The following is a 12,473-nucleotide window of genomic DNA, read 5'->3' as shown; positions in this document are numbered from 1 at the left end:
CCTCCTCGAGAGCATCAACACCGTCATCAACGGCTGCCCTAGGCCCGGCCTCCGCCTCTTGCTCCGCCCGCCCCGGTCCGTCAGTCAGACCGGCCCGACTAGTCCCCAATGGACCTTTCAGTCCGTTAGTCGAAAAATCAGGAACTAGTCGAAATCGAACCTCTTCGTCAAAATCAGCAACAGGGGGGGGGTTTTCAAGCAGACCTTCCGGACCGGGACGAGGATTCCTCGAAGAGACAACGTACGAGAAGGAATCGACCTACCTGCCAAGCATGCAAAAAGCCCCATCGGCTAGAAGACTGCAGGTCTTCGAGGAAAACCGACCCGAAGGAATCAACCCTTCAAAGAGGCTACGAGAAACAGTACAACAGTCTCTTAAGGAGGACCCCTCGTTGCAGAAGAAGATAGACGAGATTCGGGTTGCTAAGAAATAGCAACTAACGCCGCTGCCCTTATTCGAGCCGCAAATTCGAGGAAAAATCGTTGGTATAGCAAATCCGGCCTTCGTCTTCCCTACGGATCAACAAGGCCAAGACCAACCGTTAGAACCCTCCGACTATCCCCTACAAAAATCAGCTATCCTTAACTCGGGTGCTTCCCTCGACATATGCAATATACTCTCACGATTCCGGTCCTTTAAGAAGGCACGAAGGGAATATCTTATTGCCGGGGAATCAACCGTACGGATAGAGGGATACGGAAGGGTGAATTTCACGATAAAATTACCTAACGGATCTATACGAATTCTTCGAAGAAAAAGGGTAGCTTTTTGCCCTCGATTTTCAACGAGCCTGATTTCCTTCCGCCTTCTTCGAAAGGAAGGAATCTTCTAGGATACGACGTCTGAGCCTACGAGGCTAGTCTAGAAGAATCAGACTATTGGGCTTATCGAGGAAAAATTCGGTTAATTTGTTCTCGAATTCCGACCTATCCTTAGGAAGGAACCTCTCGAGAAGTTAGCTTTCCCTGCTCGAAGGAGGGTAGGTTCAAAGGACCCTCTTCTAGCAGCCCAAGGAGACGGCATTCTTTGGCACGCACGACTTGGTCACCCGGGCCCCCTAGCTTTACATAAGCTAGGTCAACAACAAGGCGTACGAATAAGTCCCTGCACATAGAAATGGGCACCCCCCTGTTTTGGGCACCCAAGATGGGTGCCCAACCTAAACGGCTGCGTCAACTTCAACAGCAAATTTCACCGCGGAAACGCATCCAATCTGCTAAAATTGACGCATGTGTCTTCAAGCCACTACTGATGAAATATACAGAGTCTGACATTCACAGCGCCCTTGAGGCAATCGCCAATGGCGGATCCGCCAAGAAGGCTGCTCGCGATTGGGGCGTCCGAGGGCAACTCTTTACAATCGCATGCATGGTCACGAATGCAGAAAGGATGCATTTTCTGCTCTTCAGAGGCTTTCAGACACAGGAAAAGCAACTTACCGAATGGATTCTCATTCAGGACGCCTTGGCCTTCCTCCCACTCACTCGCAGATCAGGCAGTTCGCGCAGCGCATGCTCGCCGTCAAAGGAGACCACACCGCTCGGAAAACACTGGATGCAAGCATTTTTAAGACGAAATCCTGCAGTTCGGACCCAGAAGTGCCATCACAGAGACTCTGCGCGTGTCAACGGCGCTTCTACCGAGGTAATTCGGCCTTGGTTCAACAATTTCTTCCTTCCCGAGATTCTGGCTATTAAGCCGGAGAACAGGTACAACATGGATGAAGCAGGCATCATGGAAGGACTTGGGGAGAATGGCCTGGTCGTTGGCAGTGCTGAAAAACGATCTGTACAAAAGAAGACGCCTGGTTCTCGGGTCTGGACGTCGTTCATCGAGTGCGTGTCCGCTGCCGGCACCTTCCTCCTCCACCCGTCATTTTCAAGGGCAAATCGGTCCAGCAACAGTGGTTCCAGAAGATCTCAGTACTTTTAGTGACTGGCACACTGCGACAAAGAACGGCTGGACTTCGGACCAAACTGCGGTGGAGTGGCTCAAAGGTGTTCATTCCAAGAACCCAGCCACCCGACCCTTCGGAGCGAAGACTGCTAGTATTGGACGGCCACGGAAGTCACGAGACGGTTGACTTCATGTATCTATGCTACCAGCATCAGATTCACCTTCTTTTTTCTTACCTCCCATACCTCTCATGTGCTGCAACCGCTCGATTTGTCTGTCTTCTCCGCTCTAGCACTACTACCGCAAACAGGTCGGATTTCTCAGCCTCCTGACCGATTCAAGCCCAGTCGGCAAGCAAAACTTTCTTTCCTGCTACCAGAAAGCACGCGAGCAAGCGCTCACTGTGTCAAACATCAGGGTGGCTGGAAAGCGACGGGTTTGTGGCCGGTGTCGATGGCGAAGCCTTTTGAGCCCTCTTCTGCTGGAGAACAGCAACAGACGCAAAAGAACGCGAAAATGTGGCCAATGCATTCAATAGCCACTTACCCACCAGTGACTGGCAATCAGACACATCCCAGATTGCGTGGTCGACCCGAGGCGCTCGCAAGATCTGAAGGTTCAGGTAGTTCAATTCAACCAGCTAGACGACGACGTGCCCACGAAGAGATTGCTGTTCAGGAAGATCACAAAAGGGTTTGACGAGAAGGATGGCCTTTTAGCAAAAGCTCAATTGCAGATTCAGGCACTGGAAACACAATTGGCTGTCAAGCCGAAAAAAGGAAGAGGGTGGTCACGAGCCCGAATTCGAGGTTCGCCAATATTGAGGCAATACGACGCAGCAGGAGGTGAACGCAGCTGAGAATGAAGAATCTGATGAAACCGAAGCTGAGGTTTCAGAAATAGGTGACGATTGTATCGTAGTGCACGGTGGTGGGCAGTGAGAAGGGATTGAATTAATGGTGTTGAAAATGGTCGTGATTTTTTTGGGGTGCCCAAAACAGGGGGGTGCCCATTTCTATGTGCAGGGACTTAAGGGGCCCAAAGACCGTCGAATGCGAACACTGCGGCCAAGGAAAGACCAGGAGACGAATTTCCAGACGAACGCCGTTACGGCCGGACCAGCCGTGTAAGGAAATTTAGGTCGACTAGACCGACGTCTCTAGGGATCAGGAAAGCTTCGTTAGGGTGATATTTTTCACAGACGCTTTTTTAGGGATGGTTTTCCCCTATTTCTTACGGACCTACCTAAGTAAGCACAACTGGTCTGCCCTCCGGGACTTCGTTAACTGGATGAATTCCTACTTTGGCTATAAGGTAAAGAAGATACGGTCTAACGGAGAGCTATTTACGAAAAATATCTCAAAGTGGCTTCGAAAAAGGGGCATTTTACCCCTCCCGTCAGCACCGAATACCTAGGCCTAGAACGGAGGGGCAGAAAGATCAGGGGGTGCTGTGATGGAAAGGGCCCGTATAATAAGACTTGCTGCAAGGCTTCTACACGACCTTTAGAGGGAAGTCGTTGAGACCGCCTATTACCTTCGGAACCGGACCCCTAGAGGGACTACCTAAGGAACAGACTAGAAATCCCCCCTCGAGCTCTTCACGAAGAAGAGGGCCTCGCTAGCCCACCTTCGTGCCTACGGCTGTAAGGCATACGCAATGACTGCCGATGCACAGCTAAGGAAGGAAGAAAGAGCTTGATCCTAGAGCCTTTATTAGTTACCTCGTTAGTTATAATTCTACGAATATCTTCCGGATCTAGATTCCTCTTCTACGGAAGGTTATTTCGACTAGGGATGTGATTTTCGACGAATTTAGCTTCTTTAACGGAAAGAGGGATCAACAGCCCCTTTTACTCTCTCAACGTCAGCTAATTCAGAAGATTTAAATCCCCCCTTCCTAACAGTCTTAAGAAGAAGTCCTAGACGAGGAAACGGAAGAAGAAACCGACGTCGAAGCAGTCGAGGATAACGCCGACTTCGAAGAAGAAGAAGAAGAGAAAGCTGCTAGATCAGATGATCTAGACGAAGAAGGAGACTATAGGAAAGCGGTAGAGCTAGAATACGCCTACCTCCCTACGCCTCCTCTTACGGAACAAGAAGAAGATCTAGAAGCAGCTTTTTCAGTCAGTCTTCCGTCTCGACCCCTAAGGGGTGGGAAAGGCACCTCTCGAAGGATTACCCGGCTGCCTTTTGTCCCTGCTTCGAGAAGCAAAGGAAGGTATAGGGCCCGATACGGATACTAAAGAAGACCAACCTCTCCCCTATTTCGATCGTTTTTCCGACTTCTACCTAACGCCGATAGAAGACGGTTCCCACGGAGCGTTCACAGTAGGCCGGCTTTTTAAGCCAGTATCAGCAAGGAAGGTACATAAAAGAGACCTCCCGGACCCACCAGCAAACTAGAAGCAGCTAGAAAGACACCCCTTTAGAGACCAGTTTTTCTAGGCCTAGAAAGACCACCTAGCCTCACACGAAGAGATAGGGTCTTTCGAAGAGGTCCATAAGAGGAAAACAGGTCCTTGGCTGTAAGTGGGTCTTCTATAAGACTAATAAACACGGCTTCCTTTAAGTGCAAAGCCCGGCTAGTTGTCTGTGGGAATCAATAGGAAAGGGGATTTACCTACTGTAGGCAACTACCCTAGCAGGGATGTCTTTTCGGACCCTTATGGCTATAGCAGCAGAATTCGACCTCGAGCTCGATTAGATAGATGCAGTCAACGCCTTTGTTAACTGCCTACTCGAGGAAGAAGAAGTTGTCTACATGCGCCTTCCACCAGGCTTCCAACAGCTAGGAAAGGTTCTACGGCTTAGGAAAGCTCTATACGGACTACGAAGATCACCCCTTCTTTGGCAACAGCATTTAACAGGTTCCCTCGAAGCCCTAGGATTTACGAAAGTCCCTCAGGAACCGTGTATAATGCAGAAGGGTAAAATCACGGTCTTCTTTTACGTCGATAACATTATCTGGGCCTACCCGAAAGAGGAAGAAGCTACTGCTAGGGAGGCTATACGAGGCCTGCAACAAAGGTATAAGATGACCAGGCTAGGGGAGCCAAAGTGGTTCCTAGGGATACGAATCCTTAGGAATAGGTCCCAACGGACTATCTAGCTTACCTAGGACGCCTATATCGATAAGGTCGCTTATAAATTCCTCCCACCTCGACAAGAAGCTTCCCTCTACGCCTATGTTAGACGAAGAGCTTTTACCTGATCTGTCCTTTTAAGCCAGGAGCAAGAGAAAACAATATTAATAGAAGGTGGGCTCCTGCTTTTTCAGCTATTTCTACTAGACCGGATATCTCTTTTACGGTCTCCCAGCTAGGCACAACCAGAATCCTAGCCCTAGGCATCAAGAAGCAGCAGACAGAGCTATCCTTTATCTCTATTCAACGAGATCACATGGTCTGCGCCTAGGAGGGCAGGGAAGGAAATAAGCTGCCGAAATCTTCCTTTGTTCGAGCGATTCGTCCTTTACGGACAATTCCTTAGACAGAAAGAGCTCACAGGGGTATATCATGTCCCTTTTTAGAGGAACCATTGCTTGGAGAGCTTCGAAGCAGGCTACCGTTACGACTTCTAGTACGGAGGCAGAGCTACTAGCTCTTTCAGAAGCGTCAAAAGAAGCGATTTTCCTTAGCCGGCTACTAATATCGTTACGACTGTAAATTCCGTCCCCGTTAGCTATAGAATGCGATAACACGCAGACTATACGAATTCTTACGGAGGAAAATAGCAAGCTATCGACCCGGCTACGGCATATCGATATCCACCAGCATTGGTTACGCTAAGAGGTCCAAAGGGGACTTATTTCCGTCCGTTGGGTTCTAACGGCATCGATGAAAGCCGACGGTCTTACGAAGCCCCTGCCGAAGCAGAAGCTGGCTGTCTTTTTACAGCAAATAGGGCTAGAAGACGTTCGAGAAAAGCTGTCCTTAGAGGCCCGCCTTGAGAGTCTACGAGAGGAGCTAATGGCACGTACGAGAAGGTAACGTCTATAGCCGAAGAAAAGGAAGAGGTTTTTCCCTTTAGAAGGGTGAAGCAGAAGTGGCGATGGCTTCCTGCGAGGTGGCGAAGAGATAAGACGGATATGCCGGCAACGGCTAGAGGAGGGGAAAACCGGCAAAAGCTCGGTAGTCGAAAGGACATTAGTGGCTTCTTTAAGCAGGATCTTCTTTGTTAATTGAGATGCTAGAAGGGTATAAAGAGGGGCGTTGGATAGAGGAAAGAAGGACAATCAAGGCAATACAACAATCACTCCCCTACTGCAATTGCTGCCCCCGCAAGATTCAAACATCTCTGCCCTACCTGTCCGACCCCTTACTTCCAATTTTACCTTCGTGCATTTTCATGCACTTCTCGCATCTCTCTTCGCGAGAATATAAGTCTTATTAGTCGATTTTATTATATCCGCTAGTTTAGTTACTATTTTCGTTTATATCGCTAAAGCCTATAATAATTTACTTAAACGGTTATCTATTTTATCCTATTTAGTAGCTAAATTATTATAAAATTTTACTTTCTTCTATATCTACTAGTCCTAGAAACTTATATCTTTGTTTTAATATAGCTAGCTAGTTTTCTAGTTAATTAGTAGGTTGCTCTCCTATAGCTATAGAAGTCCTAATATAAGGTTATATTCTTTAATATCTATAATATCGAAGTTAACTTGTTCGTTATAGCCCTAGATATTAATATCGACGTAATTAATCTCTATATTAATAATTCCGTTATTATAGTTAAAGGCCTCTCTTTCAATATTCGTAAGTTTATATAAATCTTTCTTATATCTCTATATAAGTCGGTAACGATTAACGACTTTAGGTAAAACGTAATTACCTATTACGTTATAGTCTAAAAGTATACGCGCGTAATATCCCGCGATTTAGATATCTAATACTATTTAGTTACTATAGCTTACTATTACTATATATAGGGTCCTTAGATCTTATTATATCGTACTAGTCTATAGCCCTTTTATAGATAGTATACCTTATTTTTTACTTAGTCCTTATTCGTTTTATTTAGGTATTCTTCTTTAATTTATTATTAATATCGTTTCTTTATATTTTCGTCGCGTAGTATTATATTAGGTCTTAAGAGACTAATTTCTTATAGCTAATCGAAGATTTCTTATTTCTTAACGCTATATCGTTTATATTATACTACTTTATAGTTAATTACGTACTATACTTTATAATTCTATTTATTTTTATACTAAAGGTCGAGTTTTTATTCTATATCTTTCTATTTCGTATATAGTATTTTTATATTAATTCTTCCTTAGTCGAATATAGCTTATAGCCTTTATATATATTACTAATAATCTTTTAATATACTATTATATCGTTTATACTATACTTATACTTTTTTATATTTATAAACTCTATAGTTTAGGTATATATATTTATAGTAATCTTCTTTATTATATTTAATTTATTATATAAATCTTTAGAATATTAATAGTTTAGATGCCTTAAAGTAAGTAGCGTTATATTATTCCTTTATTTTAGCGTATTTATAGATTTTATATATCTCTAAAAGATATCTCGTTAATAAACCGTAATTATCGCGGTATTTAAGTAGCGTGCTATAATCGGGTTCTAATAATATAACTTAGTCGTTTAGGTAGCGTTAATCGATTTTCTAGTAGTCTAGTTCTATACTTAGGTAGGGTTTTAATAGTACTTATCCTTTAAACCTAACTAGGAAGGTATCGTATTTTACCTTTATCTAAAAGTATATTATATAATCTAGGTAGACGTATAATATCTATAAAATATACTTATAGTGCTTATAAGTAAGTAGTATTTATAGATCGTCTTTAAATTCTCCTTATAGTTACTATTCTCGTTATAGAGCTATAAAGGTATAAGAAGGTATAAGTAATAAGCGTAGAATCGGGTAATCGATAACGTAAGCGGAAAGATCGGTCGAAGGAGTATAGGGTAGGATTTCGTCCGGAATTTATAACGAGCATATATAAGGCTAAATAATATATTAAAAGAATAGTATTGCAAAGATACTTACGAACTTACTTATTTTATCTACTACCCTAGGAAATCCTTCGTCTTTTATGACTATTACTCGCCTACTAGTAGACTAATTAGTTAGCTCTAGTATATTCTATAGTGCTTAAAAGCTCTATCTATAGTATATCTTCCTAACTTAGTAGGTGGTCTAATTATATGATGGTTAACGTAAGACTATAGGTTCTAGTATAAGTAGTGGATTTAACTAGAATGTTCTATGCCCTACCTATTCTCGTATCGCGGATATCTTCGGAACCCCTAGGCTAAAATAGGCAATAGGGTATCCGTTCTGCTCGTAATTAACTTATGCATTTTATATATATTTTTATTTATAAGGATAGGCTTATCCTAACCCGCTATTCCTAGAGGAAGGTATAGATGTCTAGTAGAGGTCTTTGTCTTTTAAGGGTTATTCCCTTAGACTATATTATAGAGCCTCTTTTTACTAGCTTATTTTATAAAGCCTCGCTATACCTATTATTTCTTTATAATAGTAAAATAGGAATATAAGGGTATATTCTTATAAAAGGTATCGACTATAGCGATAGCTATAGTATAGTCTCCTTTATATAGTACCGGTTAATATCGAATTAATATAGCTTATTAGTTTTCTATAAGAATTTAAGGTGTTTATTAGGTTCTAATTTTAAGTATTTCTTTAAATTCTTCGAAGTATAGAGCGTATTCTTTAATCGTAGTATTTTCCCTTAATAGTAAGGGTAGTAGTATAAGTTCGTTCTTATCTTCTATTTCTCTAAGTATTTCTTATTCTTTAAAGCTTATATTATCGATACTTTATTATTCCTCCTTAGGTTATTATCCGAGTTTTATAAGTATAAGGGCTATATTTATATCTTCCTTATTATATTATTTATAGACTGCCTATTATTATTATTAATTTTTATTTTATATATCTTCCTAGAATCGTTTACCGTTTTTCCTAATTTAGTCTAAGGAGACTCCTTTAAGATAGGGGTATTCTAGTTCTATAAATTTAACTTATTTCTATATTTTAGGATCCCTTTATTATATTATTATAAGGGTTTTCCTTAGTAGCTTTAGGAACTATCTAGTACTATTCTTATCGCTTAGGTATACTATATATTTATTATTATAGTATTTAGTTTAACTAAGGAGTTTATACTTTAGTTCCTATCTATTAATAGCGTTTAGGTATTTCTTACCTTCTAGGGCTAGTACCTAGTAGGTTTTCTTCTCCTTATAAGGTTATCTATATTCTTTAGAGTAATATCTAAGTTTTCTATAGTTAAAATACTTTCCTTTGCTTTTCTATATTACGTTTAGATCTATCCTACCTAGGTTAGTTATATAGGCGTAGGTAATAGGAGTTTCGCGCTTCTTTTTATAGTTAGCGCGTTAGTTAAAGTTATTCCTATAAGAAGGGTTTTAGTTTCCTCTTCCTTATTTCTTTTCTTAGCATCGCGTATACTATCTATTATTAATTCGTACTACTATAGTAATATAGTTTAAGAGGTTATTAGGTCGATTTTCCTTATAGAGCTCGTCCTTAACTTCTTCTTTAAGCCTATTATAGAATCGTAATATAAGAGGTTCGTCGTCCTAATTAAGCTTTAAAGTAACTTAACGGAACTTCGTAGTATAATCTAATACTAAGATCCTTTATTAGAGTTCTCGAAGTTTTTATTCGGCTTCTTATTCCTTATTAGTTATTCTAAATACCTTTATAATAGCTTCTTTAAATCCTTAGAAACTAATAAAGACTTTATCTATCTCGTTATCTCGTCGCGCTAGTTAGTTATCGAGAAAATCCCTTATAATAAGTCTAAACTAAGCGAGTGCTATTCTAGATAAATAATTTCCTACCTAAAGTACCTTTTCGACTAGGTCTAAGAGTTTAGTAGGGTAAAACTAGTAGTAGGCCTTAAGTTAAGTAAGAAAGTCTCGAAGCGTGCTATAAGTACCGTCGAATAGTCCTAGCTATTTTAGTTTAACTGCTTCTTTAAGGTCCCTAACTTATCCGTTACCTCCTCTATTCCTAAGTAACTATACTTTATATCAAAGGGTAATAATCTCGCGTATTATATCCTAAGGCGATATAGTAGCTCTAGAGTTAGTTAATCTAGCTTATTATATAGGTATATTAATAGTTATAATATTACTTAGAGTAACGCGGTATTATACTAAATAAGAGCTTTTAACGTATAACGACCGGGGTTATTCCTAAGGGATAAACCTATCGAGGGGTTTATATTAGTAGATATAATAGGGCGTGGTCTAAGCAATAATAAGTATATTACGTTAGTAATAAGTCGGAGGTTATAGACCGTAGACTATAACTAGGTAATTAAAATTAAAGATAGAATTATAATAAAGATCTATATTAAAAGCTAGAGAGCTATTTATTTAAAGGAGTAAAAGTAGGTGGCTATATATACCTATAGAGACTGTCCTTAGATTATAGGCCTAGCTATAATCCCTAACGTTAGATCGCATAGAGCGTAGTAATCCTATTAATCCTAGATTACTTAGATCTCTACGATCCCCTCGTTCCTATATTTATTAGATAGTCGTGCCGACTATTTATCCGTTAAACCGTATTACGTGCTTAACGCGGTCGACCGTTAGCGGCCTAGTAGCCGTAGTCGTAATATTTTAATAGAACCTATAACTAAAAAGCAATTTCTATATAAATTAAAAACCCTTAGTAACCGATATTATTTCTACTATAAACCTAGGTCTTAATATAACTATAGATCTATAAAAGAAGACGGTCAAAATAAGCTAAGCGAGATTAAATAAGTTAGATAGTTATTACTTAAAAGTACTTTATATAAAAAGGAAAGATCTTAGTATAATAATTCTAAGTAAGGAGAGTAGTAGTAATAAAGGATAGTTATAAAAGAGTAGTTAAATAAAAGTTAACGATATTTAGTAGCTCTTTAGTTTTAAGTTTAGCGGTCTTATAAGATATAATAAGGAAGAAAAGGTAGTTATAAAAGGAGAAGATAAGAGGTAGCGGGGTAGAGAAATAAAGAAGATAAAGAAGAGAAGAGGAAGAAAAGGAATAAAAAGAGTAAAAAGGGGAAGAAAAGGGCAGAGATTAAATAGCTCCTTAATCGATAACTAGTAAAAGAAGCTATTTAAGCGTAACCCTTAAATACGCTTAAGACCTTACCGCTATAAAGGCTAGCTAAAGTAATTAATAACTATACGCTTTAATAACTATTTATTCCTCTTACTATACCCTCCTTTTTCCTTCCTTCTTCTTCTATCTATATATATATATATACTTTATACGCTTCCTTACTTATAACGATCTCCTCTATTAATATAACTCTTATATAAATATATATAACCCTCTTAGCCTCTTAGCGTTATAACTTAAAACTACTTACTTTAACTATTTAATCTTAACTTTTCCCTCTCTCCTACTTAATCTACCCTTTCTTAAGATATAGTAGTAAACTTAAATAGTATCTTAGGCCTAGCTATAGACCTCCCTAAGAATACCGCTATTTTCTTTAGCGTATTACTATTTAAGAGTAAGAGCTTTATTTTACTTACTTACTATAGTAAAGTTAAAGTAAAAGGTAGTAAAGGGCGCTTCTATACTAAAGATAAGGAAAGGTTTATAGACTAAGACTAATAAGACGTTTATAAGTAAAAGTAACCGCCTTAGTATATTTATAGAGATTATTAGTACTTAATACTAACGGGCCTTATTAAACGGCGGGATATTACCCTTAAAAACGCTTAAATAAGATATAAAGGCGTTAAAAAGATAAATAGATTTACTAGGAATAAAGCTTACTAAGAAGAGTATATCGTCGATATATATAACTTTCTCTATAAAGCTATTAATAAATAATAAGCTATAAGCTTTAGCCTTAGCGCGATAATTAAGATCTTAATAAAAGGTATTAAGAATATAGTATACCTCTTACCTTACTTATTATTAGTTTATACTAACTATTAAAGGGAACCTATTAAAGATATAAAAGATAAGATATATAAAGTACTATAAATACTTAAATAATAAGGAGTATTTAATTAAGTTTACCGCTCTTACCTTTAACTTTAGTCGCTTTATATATAAATAAAGGTATATAACTAAAGTTATTAACTTTTTAGTAGAACTAAATAAAAAGGGACTCTATTAAGGAGCGTTCTTTTAAGACTATAAAGAAGGAAACTTAGTTATTTTTAATACTTAGAAAAAGGAACGGTATACTAGACTCTATATATTCCTATAAGTATAGTAGTAGTTTCTTTATATTCTTTAAGTTCCTTATAACTTTACTTATATACTAGTCCCTTATACTACTTAATAAGAAAGGTAGGAATATAGCTACTTAGCCTTAATAATAATTTAATACTAGGTTAAAGGTATAGTCAGGCTACGCTTTAAGATAATTAAATAGTAATACTTAAAAGTTAAAGTAATTTTAAAGTAAAGGTATAAGGTAATATAAGAAGCCCTATAAATAAATAAAATCTTATACTAAGATTAGTCTTTCTTTAAGCTAGATAAGAGGATAAGTATAAAAAGCTATATTAATAAGC

At 38.9% G+C, this 12,473-nt stretch overlaps 1 protein-coding gene across 1 annotated transcript; it reads left to right on the top strand.

The window, feature by feature from the left end:
- Positions 1-1,147: 1,147 nt before the first annotated feature.
- On the top strand, positions 1,148-1,933 carry HRG_00019 (transposase; the record flags this gene model as incomplete). The annotated part of the gene is made up of 1 exon (XM_044858490.1): positions 1,148-1,933. One exon carries the CDS (start codon positions 1,148-1,150, stop codon positions 1,931-1,933), a length of 786 nt encoding a protein of 261 aa, XP_044724890.1.
- Positions 1,934-12,473: the final 10,540 nt, after the last annotated feature.

Source organism: Hirsutella rhossiliensis (assembly GCF_020360975.1).
Source record: "Hirsutella rhossiliensis strain HR02 chromosome Unknown scaffold00001, whole genome shotgun sequence".
NCBI lineage: Eukaryota > Fungi > Ascomycota > Sordariomycetes > Hypocreales > Ophiocordycipitaceae > Hirsutella > Hirsutella rhossiliensis.
The sequence above is the reverse complement of the archived record's forward strand: the minus strand, read 5'-3'. Positions and strand labels throughout refer to the sequence as shown.